Source organism: Nerophis lumbriciformis, linkage group LG11, assembly GCF_033978685.3.
Source record: "Nerophis lumbriciformis linkage group LG11, RoL_Nlum_v2.1, whole genome shotgun sequence".
NCBI lineage: Eukaryota > Metazoa > Chordata > Actinopteri > Syngnathiformes > Syngnathidae > Nerophis > Nerophis lumbriciformis.
Window position 1 is genome coordinate 30118191 of NC_084558.2, and position 19945 is coordinate 30138135.

At 38.2% G+C, this 19945-nt stretch overlaps 3 protein-coding genes across 7 annotated transcripts in view; 1 reads left to right on the forward strand and 2 right to left on the reverse strand.

Moving 5' to 3' along the window:
* Positions 1–370: 370 nt before the first annotated feature.
* LOC133610526 (recoverin-like) lies at positions 371–4940 on the reverse strand. Its single transcript, XM_061966866.1, has 4 exons — positions 4807–4940; positions 4208–4698; positions 1039–1150; positions 371–785 (listed from the first exon to the last, which is right to left on the reverse strand). The coding sequence occupies exons 2-4, from the start codon at positions 4586–4588 to the stop codon at positions 700–702; spliced, it is 579 nt and encodes a 192-aa protein (XP_061822850.1). The 5' UTR covers positions 4589–4698; positions 4807–4940; the 3' UTR covers positions 371–699.
* The window catches only part of LOC133610525 (coiled-coil domain-containing protein 106-like), a 29031-nt gene continuing 13905 nt past the window's right edge, over positions 4820–19945 (forward strand). For 3 of the 5 annotated variants that reach the window (XM_061966860.1, XM_061966861.1, XM_061966862.1), the window contains exon 1: positions 17456–17598. In XM_061966860.1, the coding sequence (XP_061822844.1) occupies positions 17559–17598 (40 nt within the window). In that variant the 5' untranslated portion in view covers positions 17456–17558. Of the gene's footprint in view, positions 4945–17386; positions 17599–19945 lie in introns of those variants that run through there. The other 2 variants (XM_061966865.1, XM_061966864.2) reach the window with 2 other exon arrangements.
* On the reverse strand, positions 12393–17365 carry tmem238a (transmembrane protein 238a). The gene is made up of 3 exons (XM_061966867.1): positions 17203–17365; positions 13061–13240; positions 12393–12694 (listed from the first exon to the last, which is right to left on the reverse strand). The coding sequence occupies exons 2-3, from the start codon at positions 13209–13211 to the stop codon at positions 12531–12533; spliced, it is 315 nt and encodes a 104-aa protein (XP_061822851.1). The 5' UTR covers positions 13212–13240; positions 17203–17365; the 3' UTR covers positions 12393–12530.

A 19945-nucleotide genomic window follows, 5' to 3' on the forward strand; every position in this document is an offset into this window, starting at 1 on the left:
GGCCATGATTGTAAACAATGTGCAGATGTGAGGAGCTCCACAACCTGTGACGTCACGCGCATATCGTCTGCTACTTCCGGTACAGGCAAGGCTTTTTTATCAGGGACCAAAAGTTGCGAACTTTATTGTCGATGTTCTCTACTAAATCCTTTCAGCAAAAATATGGCAATATCGCGAAATGATCAATTATGACGCATAGAATGGACCTGCTATCCCCGTTTAAATAAGAAAATCGCATTTCAGTAGGCCTTTAACTTTAGCATTTTTTCACTTTTGCAGGCTTTTGTTTTAAAACTGTATTTTTTTTTATATGTCCACCGGGTGTCGCACATCGAACATCCATAATATAGGATGATTTATGCTTATGAAATGGTTTATGACAGCCTTTATTGACAATATTTCCATGGAATTGATGGGGTGCGGGTCTGGGTGGTGCGTGTTGTGCAAAATGACAAAACACTTTTAGCGACACAAAGGTAGCAAATAAGGTTTGGCTGAGGAGACACGACTACACACTTGTTGGTCACGCAACCTTGCTAGAGACAAACTCATTGTCATGACACAAAAGAGGAAGTGGAACTAGTGCACATGTGCACTCTCTGCCGAGCTGCTGCCAGACGTCTCACGTGAACGCGAGTGGATGCTTCGCCAGTTGGAAGGTGCCGTCAGAGGTCAGACAAAGTTGGAAGGAGGGGGGGGCTACTGCGGGGGCTGGTACTGGATTAAGCGAAGGGCCTCCTCATTCTCCAACACCCCCTTGATGAACTCGCCCTCCGCCACGCGGTCTGCAAACCCAAACAAGCCCGTTTAGTCGTCTGTGTTTTTGTATACTGTTGCTGCAAGACCAGGGCATTGCAGTTACCACTTAGATCCTGAGGGGGCAACAGTGAGCAGGCGCTTCAAATCACTGCTCGCTCATGCTTAGACAGTTAGCATCTTTATAGGATATTTTCATCTATTTAATCATGTCACCATGACTTTCTTCAAACACTTTTATACTCCAAAAACAAAAGAGATTTGAATGTTCTTTTCTCTCACCGTTATCTCCTTTCTCGAAGAACTTCCACAATTTATCCGCCCTCTTCTCTGCAGTGTTTTCGTCAGACGGCAGTTTGGACAATTCATCCTTGGGAATCAGCTTAAAGATCGCCTGCAAGCAGAAATAGTCATCATGGAAGCTGAAGTCATAATACTATGTAGTAAATGGATGGATGGATGGACGTAAGGAAGGGAGTCGAAGGAGGATTGTCAAAAAGGTGATGTAACTGTTTTAATGACATTCAGCAACTTACAATTACCATGGGGCAGTACTCTACATCCGTGCCTTTCTCGAGTCTGTGCACAACAAGAGAAATGCGTTCCCTTCAAACTCGTCCATAACCATAACTCAAGTTCCGTGGGTGAATTATATAAACCCACGGCCTGGGAACGCCCCGGGATCCCCCGGGAAGAGCTGGACGAAGTGGCTGGGAAAAGGAAAGTCTGGACTTCCCTGCTTAGGCTGCTGCCCCCGCGACCCGACCTCGGATAAGCGAAAGAAGATGGATGGATGGCACTACAAAAGTACTAATTAAAGGCAAGCACGGAAAACCGTTGTAATATTAGTAATAGTAATATGAGCGCTAAACACAGTACTACTAGTAAAATAAGTAATAGAATAAGTGATAGTATGAGTAGTATTAATGATAAAAGCACAGAACAAAGTTCTACCACCAGAAGATGTAATGGCAGTAGCAATAGTGTTACAATATAAGCACAAAACACTATACTGCTAGTGAAATAAGTAATATACTCATAGTAATAGAAGAAACAATAGCAGTAGTATTAGTGACAGAAGCACATAACACAGTACTACTAGATGAAGAAGTATTAGTAGTGGTCTTGATGGTAGGGAGCCTTTTGGTCTGACTAGAAGATGAGAAATAGCGAAGCAATAATGAAAGTCATGATGATGCTTTTGTGTATGTGTCTGGTCATTGTATAGAATATACTAGTATAAAATATAGACTAGTATAATATATAGACTAGAATAATATAGCTATAAACTTGTATTAAAAATAAAGACTTGTATACATTTAGACTAGTATAAAATATAGACTAGTATAATATATAGACTAGAATAATATAGCTATAAACTTGTATTAAAAATAAAGACTTGTATACATTTAGACTAGTATAAAATAGACTATTATGAATATAAACTAGTACAAAATATAAACTATTATAAAATGTAGACCAGTATAAAATATAGACTATTATGAATATAAACTAGTATAAAATAGACTATTATAAATGTAGGCTAGTATGAAATATAGACTATTATGAATATAAACTAGTATAAAATAGACTATTATAAATGTAGGCTAGTATACAATATAGACTAGTATAAAATAGACTATTATGAATTTAGACTAGGATAAAATATAGTATAATATAGCCATAAACTTGCATTAAAAATAAACACTATTATACATTTAGACTAGTATAAAATATAGACTATTATGAATATAAACTAGTAAAAAATAAGACTATTATAAATGTAGACAAGTATAAAATATAGACTATTATGAATATAAACTAGTATAAAATAGACTATTATAAATTTAGGCTAGTATACAATATATACTAGTATAAAATAGACTATTATAAATTTTGACTAGTATAAAATATAGTCTAGTATAATATAGCCATAAACTTGTATTAAAAATAAACACTATTATACATTTAGACTATTATAAATGTAGATTAGTATAAAATATAGACTATTATGAATACAAATTAGTATAAAATAGAACACTATTATACATTTAGACTATTATAAATGTAGACTAGTATAAAATATAGACTATTATGAATATAAACTAGTATAAAATAGACTATTATATATTTAGGCTAGTATACAATATAGACTAGTATAAAATAGACTATTATAAATTTTGACTAGTATAAAATATAGACTAGTATAATATAGCCATAAACTTGTATTAAAAATAAACACTATTATACATTTAGACTAGTATAAAATATAGACTATTATGAATATAAACTAGTATAAAATAGAACACTATTATACATTTAGACTATTATAAATGTAGACTAGTATAAAATATAGACTATTATGAATATAAACTAGTATAAAATAGACTATTATATATTTAGGCTAGTATACAATATAGACTAGTATAAAATAGACTATTATAAATTTAGACTAGTATAATACAGCCATAAACTGGTATTAAAAATAAACACTATTATACATTTAGACTAGTATAAAATATAGACCGTTATGAATATAAACTAGTGATAAATAGACTATTATAAATGTAGACTAGTATAAAATATAGACTTTTATGAATATAGACTAGTATAAAATATAGACTATTATGAATATAAACTAATATAAAATGCACTATTATAAATCTAGACTAGTATACAATATAGAGTAGTATAAAATAGACTATTATAAATTTAGACTAGTAAATGTAGACTAGTATAAAATATAGACTATTATAAATGTAGACTAGTATAAAATAAAGACAAGTATAGAATATAGACTATTATGAATATCGACTAGTAAATAGATAAGTCTAGACGGGTATAAAATTGCATAAACTGTCAGCAAATGCCACAGAGGAGATTACCAGACGAGCTCTTCAGGCTTTGTTCTGTGATTACATCAACTTCCATCCCCTGAATTAAAGTACGGCGACTAAAAATAGCGATCATTGACTAACGAAGCAAGCGGCACTTTGATATCACGACTTTAACCGCGGCTTCAGCAGAGAGGGGATGAGTCGGCTCGCTGACTTGCAAACACGCAGAGCAGGAAAACGGTGACGACGGCTGTCCAAAGCCACGATTAAATTTGGACCACCACAGAAAAATGTTGCCTTTTCGGACGACTTTAGCTCTCAAACATCTTATAATGGGACTGCCTGTGTGTCATTCCATCGTAACTCTGCTTCCTCAAACGACGCATCAGGTCGTCTAAAGTTAGCGTGCCAGCTCCTTCATGTGTTCAATCTGTGGGCTGCATTAGAAAATGTGACAGTCTGACCCGCAAAGCCCTGCTGATTTACCACTTAGCTTAACCTGTTTATCAGCAGCAATTAAAGTCTAATCCCGACTTCCCATCGCTTCGAAGCAATTCTCCTCCCTCGCCATCCTCGCGTCCTAAAAACGAATTGAGTAGCGAAACCACGCTCACCGTGCAAATTTCCTTGACCTCGGACTTGGTGATGTATCCGTTCTTGTCCACATCGAAGAGCGAGAAGGCCCACTCCAGCTTCCTGGTGGTCTTCCCGGTGGAGGTCATGTGCAGGGCGATGATGTACTCCTTGAAGTCCAGCGTGCCGTCGTCGTTGGTGTCGAAGGAGCGGAAGACGTGCTGCGCGTACGTGTTTGCGTCGCTCTCCGGGAAGAACTTGGAGTAGATGGTCTGGAACTCCTCCTTGCTGATGCGTCCGGTGGGACACTGCCTCTTGAAGTTCTCATACCACTGGGCGATCTCGGTCTCGGAGAACTTGGTGTTGAGTTTCAGGTCCTCCAGGATCTCCTTGGACACGGCGCTGCTTTTGGAGTTGCCCATTGCTGCTGCTGATGCTGCTGCTGGGTTACCACTACGATGCTTATGACCTTCTCTGCCGGACGGTAGACTCTTCCCGAAGAACGCTCCTGGTGTGGGCCCTTAGCTCAGCCCTGGAAGAAGCAAAGCTTATTAAGTCAAGTATGCCTGGTGAGTGTCCACAAGGTCGAAAAAGGCTCGTCGGTCATCTCCTGACATTTAATACTCCATCTTTTTCCTACCTGTGTGAGAGCAGCAGATCCGTGCGGGACCAGCGGGAACGTCTTGTCTGATGGCAGCGCAGGGAATCAGCCTCCACCTGCCGAGATAAGTCAATTAAACCTTTGTCACCCTGAGGCGGAGCCACGGGAAGCGTCCACGTGAGAGAGGCCCACACACACACACACACACACGCTTATCATATTGATCGCTAATCTCCTGTCAATTTCTAATATTAAAACCTTTCACTTGATTAGAACCTCATTTTAGAGGTCAAATGTTTTGGTGAGAGTTTTAACTCATAAATAGCTTGAACTTGGTTAATTGGTTCTGTGACGGACCTCTTAACTCAGAACACTTGCATCTCAAATCAACATCTCCCATTAAAATTAATTTAAATGACCCCCTCCCCCCCAAAAAAACAGAAACATTTGAACATGTAACATGCCTTTTAAAAAGCAAAACAAACTTTTGGATAAGAAAAAAACGAATACGGTACAACACTACATACTAAAGTAGTTTCATGAAGTCGTTTAATAATAATGTACAAACCCCGTTTCCATATGAGTTGGGAAATTGTGTTAGATGTAAATATAAACAGAATACAATGATTTGCAAATCATTTTCAACCCATATTCAATTGAATATGCTACAAAGACAACATATTTGATGTTCAAACTGATAAACATTTTTTTTTGTGCAAATAATCATTAACTTTAGAATTTGATGCCAGCAACACGTGACACAGAAGTTGGGAAAGGTGGCAATAAATACTGATAAAGTTGAGGAATGCTCATCAAACACTTATTTGGAACATCCCACAGGTGAACAGGCAAATTGGGAACAGGTGGGTGCCATGATTGGGTATAAAAGTAGATTCCATGAAATGCTCAGTCATTCACAAACAAGGATGGGGCGAGGGTCACCACTTTGTCAACAAATGCGTGACCAAATTGTTGAACAGTTTAAGAAAAACCTTTCTCAACCAGTTATTGCAAGGAATTTAGGGATTTCACCATCTACGGTCCGTAATATCATCAAAGGGTTCAGAGAATCTGGAGAAATCACTGCACGTAAGCAGCTAAGCCCGTGACCTTCGATCCCTCAGGCTGTACTGCATCAACAAGCGACATCAGTGTGTAAAGGATATCACCACATGGGCTCAGGAACACTTCAGAAACCCACTGTCAGTAACTACAGTTGGTCGCTACATCTGTAAGTGCAAGTTTAAACTCTCCTATGCAAGGTGAAACAACACCCAGAAATGCCGTCGGCTTCGCTGGGCCTGAGCTCATCTAAGATGGACTGATACAAAGTGGAAAAGTGTTCTGTGGTCTGACGAGTCCACATTTCAAATTGTTTTTGGAAACTGTGGACGTTGTGTCCTCTGGACCAAAGAGGAAAAGAACCATCCGGATTGTTATAGGCGCAAAGTTGAAAAGCCAGCATCTGTGATGGTATGGAGGTGTATTAGTGCCCAAGACATGGGTAACTTACACATCTGTGAAGGCGTCATTAAGGCTGAACGGTACATACAGGTTTTGGAGCAACATATGTTGCCATCCAAGCAACGTTACCATGGACGCCCCTGCTTATTTCAGCAAGACAATGCCAAGCCACGTGTTACATCAACGTGGCTTCATAGTAAAAGAGTGCGGGTACTAGACTGGCCTGCCTGTAGTCCAGACCTGTCTCCCATTGAAAATGTGTGGCGCATTATGAAGCCTAAAATACCACAACGGAGACCCCCGGACTGTTGAACAACTTAAGCTGTGCATCAAGCAAGAATGGGAAGGAATTCCACCTGAGAAGCTTAAAAAATGTTTCTCCTCAGTTCCCAAACGTTTACTGAGTGTTGTTAAAAGGAAAGGCCATGTAACACAGTGGTGAACATGCCCTTTCCCCAACTACTTTGGCACGTGTTGCAGCCATGAAATTCTAAGTTAATTATTATTTGCAAAAGAAAAAAAAGTTTATGAGTTTAAACATCAAATATCTTGTCTTTGTAGTGCATTCAATTGAATATGGGTGGAAAAGGATTTGCAAATCATTGTATTCTGTTTATATTTACATCTAACACAATTTCCCAACTCATATGGAAACGGGGTTTGTACATCATTTACCATGTAGAGCAGGGGTGTCAAACTCATTTTACATCGGGGGCCACATGGAGAAGAATCTACTCCCAAGTGGGCCAGACTGGTAAAATCACGGCACGATAACTTAAAAATAAAGATAACTTCAGATGGTTTTATTTGTTTAAAAATAGAATATGCCCATTCTGAAAATGTACAAATCATAATGTTGTTGGGGTTTTTTTTACACTTACATGTTGCGGTTAATAGTATTCTATCTTTATTTGTCGTTATTTATACTTTCTGAATACATTATGTGATAATGTTCATCAGTCAACTCATTGGTGTTCATTTTCAATCTACCTCGATAAAAAAATAATATCAAAATCAAATTACAGGATGTTATTTATGTTATTTATTTTATCTCAAAATATTCTTAAGGAGAGGTACCACGGTATAGGCCACATTTTGGAGTGGTCGTCATGTGACGGTCATGTGACTATCCCAGGATATGGCTTTACCATTTGGGGCGGCATGGCGTAGTGGGTAGAGCAACCGTGCCAGAAACCTGAGGGTTGCAGGTTCGCTCCCCGCCTCTTACCATCCAAAAATCGCTGCCGTTGTGTCCTTGGGCGGGACACTTCACCCTTTGCTCCCGGTGCCACTCACACCGGTGAATTGAACGATCAATGATAGGTGGTGGTCGGAGGGGCCGTTGGCGCAAATTGCAGCCACGCTTCCGTCAGTCTACCCCAGGGCAGCTGTGGCTATGAAAGTAGCTTACCACCACCAGGTGTGAATGAATGATGGGTTCTACATGTAAAGCGACTTTGGGTACTTAGAAAAGCGCTATATAAATCCCAGGTATTATTACCAAAATGGCCGTATGTCAGGTAAACCAGCTTACCAATTCTATCAATTTTAATACCTTAAAGGGGTCATATTATAATGTTTGTTCTACATTTAAAGCGATTCCTTGTGGTCTACATCAGTGTTTTTCAAACACTGTGTACCGTGAGATATTGTTTGGTGTGCCGTGGGAAATTATGTAATTTCCCCTAATTGGGTTAAAAATATTCTTTGCAAACCAGTAATTATTGTCTGTGCTGTCAAGAGATCGGCAGAGTAACCGTGTAATACTCTTCCATATCAGTAGGTGGCAGCAGGTAGCTAATTGCTTTGTAGATGTCAGGAACATGATTTGTCGTGATCACAATATGCAGACGACAGCGGGAGGCAGTGTGCAGGTAAAAAGGTATCTAATGCTTAAACCAAAAATAAATAAAAGGCATTGACGCTTAGGGATGGCTGTGCAAAACGAAACTAAAACTGAACTGGCTGCAAAGTAAACAAAAATGCTGGACGACAGCAAAGACTTACAGCGCGTGGAGCAGAAGGCGTCCACAAAGTACATCCGTACATGACATGACAATCAACAAAATAGGAGCGCCAGACAAGAACTAAAACACTACACACAGGAAAACACCAAAAAACTCAAAATAAGTCACAGCGTGATGTGACAGGTTGTGACAGTACACCTACTTTGAGACAAGAGCTATAGTGATGCAATTTTTGGTTATGGTTTGAATTAATATCCAACAATTGCGAGAACGACTTTTTACTGTCATTATCGGCTGCTGAGTTGAATTTTTTAATGTTTTCTGCAAGTGGTATGCCTCTGGATTTTTTCAATGAAAAAATGTGCCTCGGCTCAGAAAAGGTTGAAAAACACTGGTCTACATAACATGTAATGGTGGTTCTTTGCATAGTTTAGGTTTTAAACCGGGCGGTATAGCTCGGTTGGTAGAGCGGCCGTGCCAGCAACTTGAGGGTTGCAGGTTCGATCCCCGCTTCCGCCATCCTAGTCACTGCTGTTGTGTCCTTGGGCAAGACACTTTACCCACCTGCTCCCAGTGCCATCCACACTGGTTTAAATGTAACTTAGATATTGGGTTTCACTGTGTAAAGCGCTTTGAGTCACTAGAGAAAAGTGCTATATAAATATAATTCACTTCACTTTTACACTCCATCTTCAAACCGCTTTCTGACCGTCTCTTCAGGATGCACCGTTCTGTGGGCGGTCCTATTTACGTGCCTCCATTTTGACTGTGTCTTCTCCCCGCCAGCCATGTCGTTGTTTTTAGCACTTCCAGTTCAAACTATACGCTACTTTGTATTAGAAATGGCAACAGTGGAGGATGCACGAGCATGTACGAGCCAGTCTGCCTCACAACAAGAGGATAGAGAAAAAGAGGGATCTTATTAACTACAATGGCGGACTCTCGCAAAGCACTTTGGGTAAATTTCTACCATATGGTAAGCCACTGACGTCACACTTATAATAAAAAAATGTCGGGACTTATGCCGAACACAAAAGCAAGGATGTCCGATAATGGCTTTTTGCCGATATTCCGATATTGTCCAACTCTTTAATTACCGATACCGATACTGATATCAACCGATATTTACAGTTGTGGAATTAACACATTATTATGCCTAATTTGGACAACCAGGTATGGTGAAGATAAGGTACTTTTAGAAAAAATTAATACAATAAGATAAATAAATTAAGAACATTTTCTTGAAATTAAAAAAGAAAGTAAAACAATACAAAACATTTACATAGAAACTAGAAATTAATGACAATTAGTCAAATTAACTGTTAAAGGTTAGTACTATTAGTGGACCAATCATGTGTGCTTACAGACTGTATCCCTTGCAGACTGTATTAATATATATTGATATATAATGTAGGAACCAGAATATTAATAACAGAAAGAAACAACCCTTTTGTGTGAATGAGTGTAAATGGGGGAGGGAGGTTTTTTGGGTTGGTGCACTAATTGTAAGTGTATCTTGTGTTTTTTATGTTGATTTAATAAAAAAATAAAAAATAAAAAAAACGATACCGATAATGAAAAAAACCGATACCGATCATTTCCGATATTACATTTTAACGCATTTATCGGCCGATAATATCGGCCTGCCGATCTCTAGCAGGTACCAATAGGTAAGAAAAGTTGGTTTCGCATAATAGTTCCCCTTTAATGGGGTGTCAAATATTACAATTCATCTGTTATTACTGTAGTATATTTTTCTTGAAAGAGTTCTTATATCACAATAGCTGGCGTTTAGGTTTAAAAATGATATTGTCACAATAACAAAAATGCTAATAAGCCACTCATTAAAAGCCATTGCATTAGTAACTGTGATAATTTTTTAATGGAAATTTTCCGCCAAAAGTTTTTTTTTTATATCATATTGCCATCTCGGTCAAACACTGCGGGTAACAAACTGGTCCGTGTGCCCACACATCGTTATGCAGAACGGAGTTGGTGACTCAGCCTCACGACCGCCCCAGGCTAAAATGGAGCCAACACCACCTCTTGCCCCTTTACAAAACACATCACACTTTTTATTTCAATTTGAATTTAATTTGATGCCTGTTTTGAAAAAATGGTTCAATAATACATTTTTTGTGTGCAAAATAACAAAAAAGTATACATTTGTGAATTTTCTGACGCAACTATGTTCAGGCATCGAACCCAGCAAGATTGATTGATTGATTGAGACTTTTATTAGTAGATTGCACAGTACAGTACACATTCCGTACAATTGACCACTAAATGGTAACACCCCAATAAGTTTTTCAACTTGTTTAAGTTGGGGTCCAAGTTAATCAATTCATGGTAGACTGCCTTCTAAAACAAGCACTAAGGCTGCGCACCACAGGAAACAGTGATAATGTAAGGGGAAATGTTTTGTTCTATTATATTCTCATCAGTGACGGAGTAGAAAGTGGCTAGGAATACATTTGCGATACAACATCATATGAATTGACATTTTATATCTATGGGGGGGGGGGGGGGGGGGGGGGTAACCGCAAATAATGTGTGTCTATAAGAAGGGGCAGCCCTGTTCTGTCTGAATACTTTTTTATTGAGTACAATTGCAAAATAATCCACAATGGGGCCAAAGAAAGTTGATAAGGCGAGAAGCACATTTTAATTCAAGAAAGAACTCAAAACACAAAGGTGGCGAATGCTTGAATAAAAACGTTCATTTATACATTTCATTCATCATTCATGTGTTTTTCATATTTTTTTCTGCATGTAAAACTAAAATTATTCTCTATAAAATGTTTTTTGTGTTTCTATTTTTGGCTGTCTTACTTGGTTTGGAACTGGATCAATTTATGATATTAAAGCACAAAAAAATGCCGGGTTGGGTTTTTTGTTTTAATTAAGGTCAACATTTGTGGGTGTCCCCACATCTGCAGCCCCCTCCAAGGTTTCTCATTACGCCCATTGGGTTGAGTTTTTTCTTGCCCTGATGTGGGATCTGAGCCGAGGATGTCGTTGTGGCTTGTGCAGCCCTTTGAGACACTTGTGATTTAGGGCTATATGAATAAACTTTGATTGATAGATTGATATACTGTAGAGCAGTTGTTCTCAAACTTTTTTCACCAACTACCACCCCAAATCTTGGGATAGTCACATGACTGTCACATGACAACCACTCCAAAGTGTTGCCTATAACGTGGTACCTCTCCTTAAGAATATTTTGAGATAAGAGCTGTCCCTCAGCTAGTTGTTATGCTTTATGTTGCACGCAATATTTCTGATAGCTAGAGCAGAGGTTGTCAAACTTCTCACCAAGTACCACCTCAGAAAACTATTGGTTCTGCAAGTACCACCATAATGACCAACATTGAAATACAGTAGCGTAGTAGGCCTGAGTATTCATTAAAACAAGGCAGAGGTTTCGTTCAATGAGTATATTTAATATTTTTGGCCTATGTAACCTTACATACAGTTTGAACAGTAACACTGTGTTTGAATATTTTATTAAGTGATTCTTTGGCGTTCCACACCTTGACAACCAAGTACCCCGCCCTTTTACTTGAAGTACAAACGGCTTCCTTTGGGTTAAAATGTTTAAGTTTGGGTTATATATTTAATTGTGTATGATAGTTGACTTCTAGTATTATGGGATGTATGAGGACAGTGGCCTAAGAAGAAATGGCCGCTGTAATCCACCGTAAAAATACACCTGATGGAGTGATGCAGTACCCTTTGGCCTTCCTGCAGGCAAGGACTTAGCCTTCTAAATCCGGCAGGTGAGAGCAAGTAGCTTAACATGGCGGCTGGCTGATCAGCGCCATCTGCGCTCCACGCGGCAGCAGACTTCCCGCCCGGTGCATGATGGGAAAACTTGTCGCTGACAAAAAGCTCCCCGTTGTCACCTTCAGCTTTAAGACTTCTCAGGAAGGGAATCCTCTGGATAGAGAGAGCGAGGCGGTCAAGGTGGTGAGCTGAGGCGGCCTAAAGAGGATTTGGCAGCGGAACAAAACAAAGGAGCGAATGGAAAATCCGCCTCCCTCACCTCTACCCATTGGGCAGGAGTCTTGTCACGTCTCCAAGACCAGACTTTGAGAAAGCTATTTTGGAAAAGCAACGTTCAATCTAATTGGAATCAAGTCTCATCAGGCACACGAAACATGCCAGCACCAACAAGAAACGCCACCACAGTGATCCATAAAAGACGCAGATATCTGCGTACAAAAAGGCTTTTATTTTGCCACCATGAAAAACAAAAGTGTCGCGGTAGAAATGTGTGTGACCATCAATAAGGAGGAGAAGAACACTTGACTGAAGCGGAAGCCCCTCCCCTCAGCGGGGGCTCCTGTAGGAGAGGATCTTGCGGCTGAGGTTGCGAGCCAGGCGGTCCACGGCGCTGTTGATGTGTCCCAGCTCCTTTTTGGACGTCAGGCCCTCCATGTTGCCGCTGTACCACAGCACCCAGCCCCACAATGACATCAACACCAGGAGTGCGCCTTCACACACAAACACACACATTACCATCATGCGTGTTTGACGACAGGTCTTGACTGATTGATTGATTGATTGAGAAGTTTATTGACATCTTAAAGAATTGAATCCATGCAATGGTTTAAAAAGGCAAATGAATGGCACAAAAAGCCAAAAGGCTTGTTTCCATTGTGGTCCATTAAATATTCATCACATTTGATACATACAATAATAAAAGATATATAACCTGTAACGTGTATATAAAAAATTACGTAAATGATGTACATATACACAGTATACATGTCAGGTGATTTGAAAAACAATATATACAAAAAATGGGGGGGGGTTGTATATACACTATGTACATGGACAACATGACAATGACAACATACCAGTATAGACGAGCAGATCTCCAAAATCTCGGCCTTTGATTTCCAGAGGGGCAAAGACCCCCAGCAACAAGGCGGTGCCGCCCAGGACGTCCAAGAAGACAGCGAAGGCCAGAGCGAACTTACAGTGGGACAGACCTCCACACAGCCCCATTGTGACCGTTAGATAGGGGAGGGAGATCCCTAAGGGAAAAAAAAACACAATTCATTTTTTTTATATCAGATTAATCACACTTTGACTTTTAAATAATACCGTTCAATCTCAGTAAATTATTTGCCATCATGATTCAAATTATTTTCGCACAAATGCAATGACATTGTCAGAATGACATATGAGCAAACACTGTTTTAATGTTTTACTTAGATGTACAGTAGAGGCCAAAAGTTTGGACACACCTTCTCATTCAATGGGGTTTCCTTATTTTCATGACTATTTACATTGTAGATTGTCACTGAAGGCATCAAAACTATGAATGAACACATGTGGAAAAAACGGTGAAATAACTGAAAACATGTTTTACATACTAGTTTCTTCAAAATAGCCACTAGAGATGTCCGATATCGGCCTGCCGATATTATCGGCCGATAAATGCGTAAAAATTTAATATCAGATATTATCGGTATCGTTTTTTTATTATCGGTATCGTTTTTTGGTTTTTTTTTATTTTTTATTAAATCATCATAAAAAACAAGATACACTTACAATTAGTGCACCAACCCAAAAAACCTCCCTCCCCCATTTACACTCATTCACACAAAAGGGTTGTTTCTTTCTGTTATTAATATTCTGGTTCCTACATTATATATCAATATAGATCAATACAGTCTGCAAGGGATACAGTCCGTAAGCACACATGATTGTGCGTGCTGCTGGTCCACTAATAGTACTAACCTTTAACAGTTAATTTTACTAATTTTCATTAATTACTAGTTTCTATGTACGGTAACTGTTTTTATATTGTTTTACTTTCTTTTTTATTCAAGAAAATGTTTTTAATTTATTTCTTGTTTTATTTTATTAATTTTTTTTTTAAGTACCTTATCATCACCATGCCTGGTTGTCCAAATTAGGCATAATAATGTGTTAATTCCACGACTGTATATATCAGTTGATATTGGTATCGGTTGATATCGGTATCGGTAATTAAAGAGTTGGACAATATCGGAATATCGGATATCGGCAAAAAGCCATTATCGGACATCCCTAATAGCCACCCTTTGCTCTGATTACTGTTTTGCACACTCTTGGCATTCTCTCGATGAGCTTCAAGAGGTAGTCACCTGAAAGGGTTTTCACTTCACAGGTGTCATAGTTTTGATGCCTTCAGTGACAATCTACAATGTAAATAGTCATGAAAATAAAGAAAACGCATTGAAATGAGAAGGTGTGTCCAAACTTTTGGCCTGTACTGTACGTCTTTTTTTTCCCTCGAACTTGACCTGATCACTGACCCATAAGAGCACAATTAATAGCGTGATTAATCAGCGTTTACACGTGATTAATGCAATCTTTTTGTAGCTTTGACAGCCCTAATATACATTGAGTGATATAAGACCATACTCTAAAAAAACATAAAATTATACATACAATAGTGTTGTCGTTTTTTAATCAAATTAAATCACACTGGTGACTTTTGAATATCATGATTAATCCCAGTAAATGACTTGCTTGAATAATTAAAAGTGACTTTGAAAAGACCCCAATATTTAGACAAATGGAAATATGTTACATATATTTACAGCATTTATTTGCTCAAAACATGACCTGATCACTGACTGCGGAGCATATTTAATTGCATGATTAATCTGTGCTTATGCATGATCAACTCAGGGGACAAATAATTATTTCAGTAATTGCTTGCTGTATTTTCGCCATGTTTTTTTATGTTACATTTTAAAATGTCAGTGTCTAATTCTTGTATGATACACTGGCAGTTATTTTATAATACCCAAAGAATATTAATTCAGCATTTTTCAGAAGGCCTAAAAACATTTTAGACTATTTTTTTTTTTAACTTTCTGAGCTCAAATCTGTCAATTAACTTCAGCCCTACACAGCCCTGCCCTTTACGGGGCCTTTTGATCTGATAATGTCACATTTGTCAATTAGTAAAAAAAAAAGAAAAAAAAGCATAACATTAGTTATTTTACTTGTTTAAAAATGTGACATTAGTTGATCAAAAGGCCTCCAAAAGTGTGAAAAAAAACCCAAACATGTTGGCTATTTTTGTCAAGGACTGAAGTTTGAGAAATTTGAGCAAAAAAGTAATTTAAAAATTACATGAATCCAAAATATTTTAAGCCCTTTAAAAACGGTTTGTCCTGTTTGGCTGTAAAAATAATTGTAATCGAATATCCCCAAAGAGTTAATCCAATATTTTTTTGTAACTTTTACAGCTCTAAAGTACATGAAATGCCCATACAAAAATGAAATTATTTACTTTACTGCTCGCTAGTGTTACCATATCTGAGTTATTGAGTAGAAATATGGGGAAACAACTACAAATGTGCGCTTCATTCACTAATTGTGTTACAAAAAAGATCAATTAGAATAATACATACTGTTGGATTTAGAAAACATACAAACCCTTTATTTATTGAATCACAAATATTGTAATTCAATTATTTGGTGCATTTGTAAACAGCTAAAATTATGTATAAAGCAAACTATAACCTGCTACCCAAGAATGTACAACAATTATTCTCAACAAAAGAGGAGAAAATCGAGGAAAATCTAATTTAAAACATTTGTATGCTCGTACAACACTTAAAACTTTTAGCATATCAGTATGTGGAATTAAATTATGGAATGGATTAACCAAAGAAATCAAACAAAGCACCAATATCATTCAGTTTAAGAGACTGTTCAAACTACAAAGTGTTCACAAAGAACACAGAAGAAGAATTACGATGAACATCTTGAACCCCTTTTTTTTTTGTTCTTGAGACAAAGATTAATTATGTATTTAATATTTGTTTGCGTACTATGGTCCATCCATCCATCCATCTTCTTCCGCTTACCCAAGGTCGGGTCGCGGGGGCAGCAGCCTAAGCAGGGAAGACCAGACTTCCCTCTCCCCAGCCAATTCGTCCAGCTCCTCCCGGGGGATCCCGAGGCGTTCCCAGGCCAGCCGGGAGACATAGTCTTCCCAACGTGTCCTGGGTCTTCCCCGTGGCCTCCTACCGGTCGGACGTGCCCGAAACACCTCCCAAAGGAGACGTTCGGGTGGCATCCTGACCAGATGCCCGAAACACCTCATCTGGCTTCTCTCGATGTGGAGGAGCAGCGGCTTTACTTTGAGTTCCTCCCGGATGACAGAGCTTCTCACCCTATCTCTAAGGTAGAGCCCCGCCACCCGGCGGAGGAAACTCATTTCGGCCGCTTGTACCCGTGATCTTGTCCTTTCTGTCATGATCCAAAGCTCATGACCATAGGTGAGGATGGGAACGTAGATCGACCGGTAAATTGAGAGCTTTGCCTTCCGGCTCAGCTCCTTCTTCACCACAACGTATCGATACAGAGTCCGCATTACTGAAGACGCCGCACCGATCCGCATGTCGATCTCACGATCCACTCTTCCCTCACTCGTGAACAAGACTCCGAGGTACTTGAACTCCTCCACTTGGGGCAAGATCTCCTCCCCAACCCGGAGATGACACCCCACCCTTTTCCGGGCGAGAACCATGGACTCGGACTTGGAGGTGCTGATTCCCATCCCAGTCGCTTCACACTCGGCTGCGAACCGATATAAATTGCTATGGTATTAAAAGGGGTAGGATTAAATAAGCTCATCTTCTTCCTACTCCTTTTCGGATGTGCTGTAATGAAACTGGAAATATGTGACGCATTACATTGTATCGTATGCATGTTCGAAATAAACTGAAACTGAACTGAACTGAACTGAATTTAAAACGTTTAATGATATCATACTCAACAACACATGAAAGCATACATCATTTATATTGTCTATAATAATGTATTTATATGTATTTTAAATGATAAAAGGCCTCAAGCAAATTCAAAATAATATAAACATCAAATGATACAGCCACGTTCACATAACCAAAGTTTGGGCTTTAAAAAGAGCGTTTCTGAGTTTAAGTGTACTTCAGTTCATCTGTATGTGGTGAAAAAAGTGACTTACTTGCTGTTGTTGTTTAGTCAACGACACAAATCAGTCCTTTAAAGCTTTTCCTACTTTTTTCCTCTTCGCCATTTTTGTTTCACCTCTGTATTTGTCGTCCACGCTCACCTCCCTGCTCCGCCCATACGTGACGTGTTTCCGGTGGTTCAAACATGCGCGCGCTTACTTACCTTTCACGAGCGCTCAGCTACTTCCGGTAGAGACTGGGCTGTGGTGCGCACGCGCGACGAGGCCAGCACCTGTGCGCGGCGGTCTTATAATCAGGTAATTGTGCTGCGTGGGCCGGGCTGTGTTACAAGAATATTAACGTCAGCGAGGGACAACTTTCTTTTGCGTTATTAAGCGTCTTTAGCGCAATGAATCCCGCCAGCAGCACAGATGATGCAAACAAGCCAGGTAACAAAAACACGATAAACTTAATGGGAGACTTTTTTAAACCGCTCCTGAGACGAAAAAGCGTAATTAGCAATTAGCAATAACGCGACCGCCTCACTAATCACTAGTAGTGACACATTTATGGATTGTTTATCACTTAATCAACTACAAAATAGACCCTAAATGATATTGGTAGACTGTAGGGTTGCGTTATGGCTAATTTATTTAGTCGTTTTTGCTCGTGAGAAAAATTATTTTGCCGATATCACGGTAGTATTGATACCTGGTCGATACCAAATTGATGCGTTCCCAATAATATCTATATTCATGTTTCTGGTGTTTATACGCACATATTTACTGTACATACACTGTAGTTTCAATTGTATTGAGCAGGTTCTCGGACACAGCTGGAAGTCAAAACGCCAATTAAATTGAATAAGAGCCATTACGAGTTGTACTTATTTTCCATTGATTGATTGATTGATCTAAACTTTTATTAGTAGATTGCACAGCACAGTACATATTCCGTACAATTGACCACTAAATGGTAACACCCGAATAAGTTTTTCAACTTGTTTAAGTCGGGGTCCACGTAAATCAATTCACTATTTACTTATTTTTATTTTAAATTATATCAGTTAATTTTTTGATAATGTCTGCTTGATTCACAATGTATTATTTTGTTGAAATTGTGCATCAATAATATTAGACTTAGACTTCATTTTCTTGTCATTCAAATTTGAACTTTACAGTACAGATAAGAACAACATTTTGTTGCATTAGCTCGTGGTAGTGCAGGATAAAAGAGCAATAATATGCAGATATAAATACATAGATTACTGTACACATAAATATATTGCACTTTTGCATATGCATCCATGTTTATGGATGCATGTTATATTGTCTTTATATTCCAGCGAGTTAATCCGTTTTTTGGGGGGGAATTGAGGGAAATATTTTGATGCGTTAAAGAGTCTGATGGCCTGAGGGAAGATGCTGTTACAGAACCTAGAGGTTCTGCTGCAGAACATTAATATATCATCTATATTAAATTACTATTCTTATATTTGTAAAACCAAGCTCAAGACCTACCGTTTTAATTTGGCGTTTAATTAATATTCTTATTCAACTCATAATTTCATTACATTTTTACTTCTTTGATTATCTAGTATTCATTTGCTTTTATACTACGTCAATGTATTTATATGTATATATTTTTTACCTACATATTTATGTAATATTGATACATTTTATAAATTATATTGCATCATATTAATATATTTTTTTCATTTGATCTTATCCTCCTATATTTGAGTTATTTCCAGCGTTTCCTCAGCGGAAGCCTTCTGCATATGTTTTTACATGGCTTTTTTAATGTGTGTACGTGTCATGGCGAGAAACGAGGGTGTTTTTTTGGGGCGGGGACTGACAGTTTGAGCCTGGAATTATTTGTTTATTAAATATTTTTAAATGTAAAGCACTTTGTGCTACATTTTATATGTATGAAAAGCTCTATACAACTAAAATGTGTTTGATATATTTTTTTAGAAATAAGTGTGTTCATACATACAGTACAGGCCAAAAGTTTGGACACACCTTCTTTTCATTCAATTCGTTTTCTTTATTTTCATGACTATTTACTTTGTAGATTGTCACTGAAGGCATCAAAACTACGAATGAACACATGTGGAGTTATGTACTTAACAAAAAAAGGTGAAATAACTGAAAACATGTTTTGTATTCTAATTTCTTCAAAATAGTCACTCTTTGCTCTGATTACTGCTTTGCACACTCTTGGCATTCTCTGGATGAGCTTCAAGCACATCTGTGAAGGAAAAAACATTTCAGGTGACTACCTCTTGAAGGTCATCGAGAGAATGCCGAAAGTGCAAAAAAGTAATCAGAGCAAAGGGTGGCTATTTTGAAGAAACCAGAATACAAAACAAGTTTTCAGTTATTTCACCTTTTTTTAAGTACGTAACACCACATGTGTTCATTCATAGTTTTGATGCCTTCGGTGACAATCTACAATGTACATAGTCATGAAAATAAAGAAAACACATTGAATGAGTGTGTCCAAACTTTTGGAATTTTAGATGTAAATCATTTCATTATTTAATGATGATATTTTATATAATACTGGCCCTGTATTCATTGGTTTTTGGTTGATAATACTCGTATTAGACTGTGTCATGTTGAATCGCTGACGATGAAGATTGCTCTTTTCCATTGCTCTTTTCCAATAATAATCATTATCATGCTCACAGTTATGTTTATTATTGTGCTCACATCATACTGAGAGCAGTTTCTGATATTTGGGGAGAAGCAGCTGTACAAGCACAATAATAAACATATTGTTCAGTGAGTA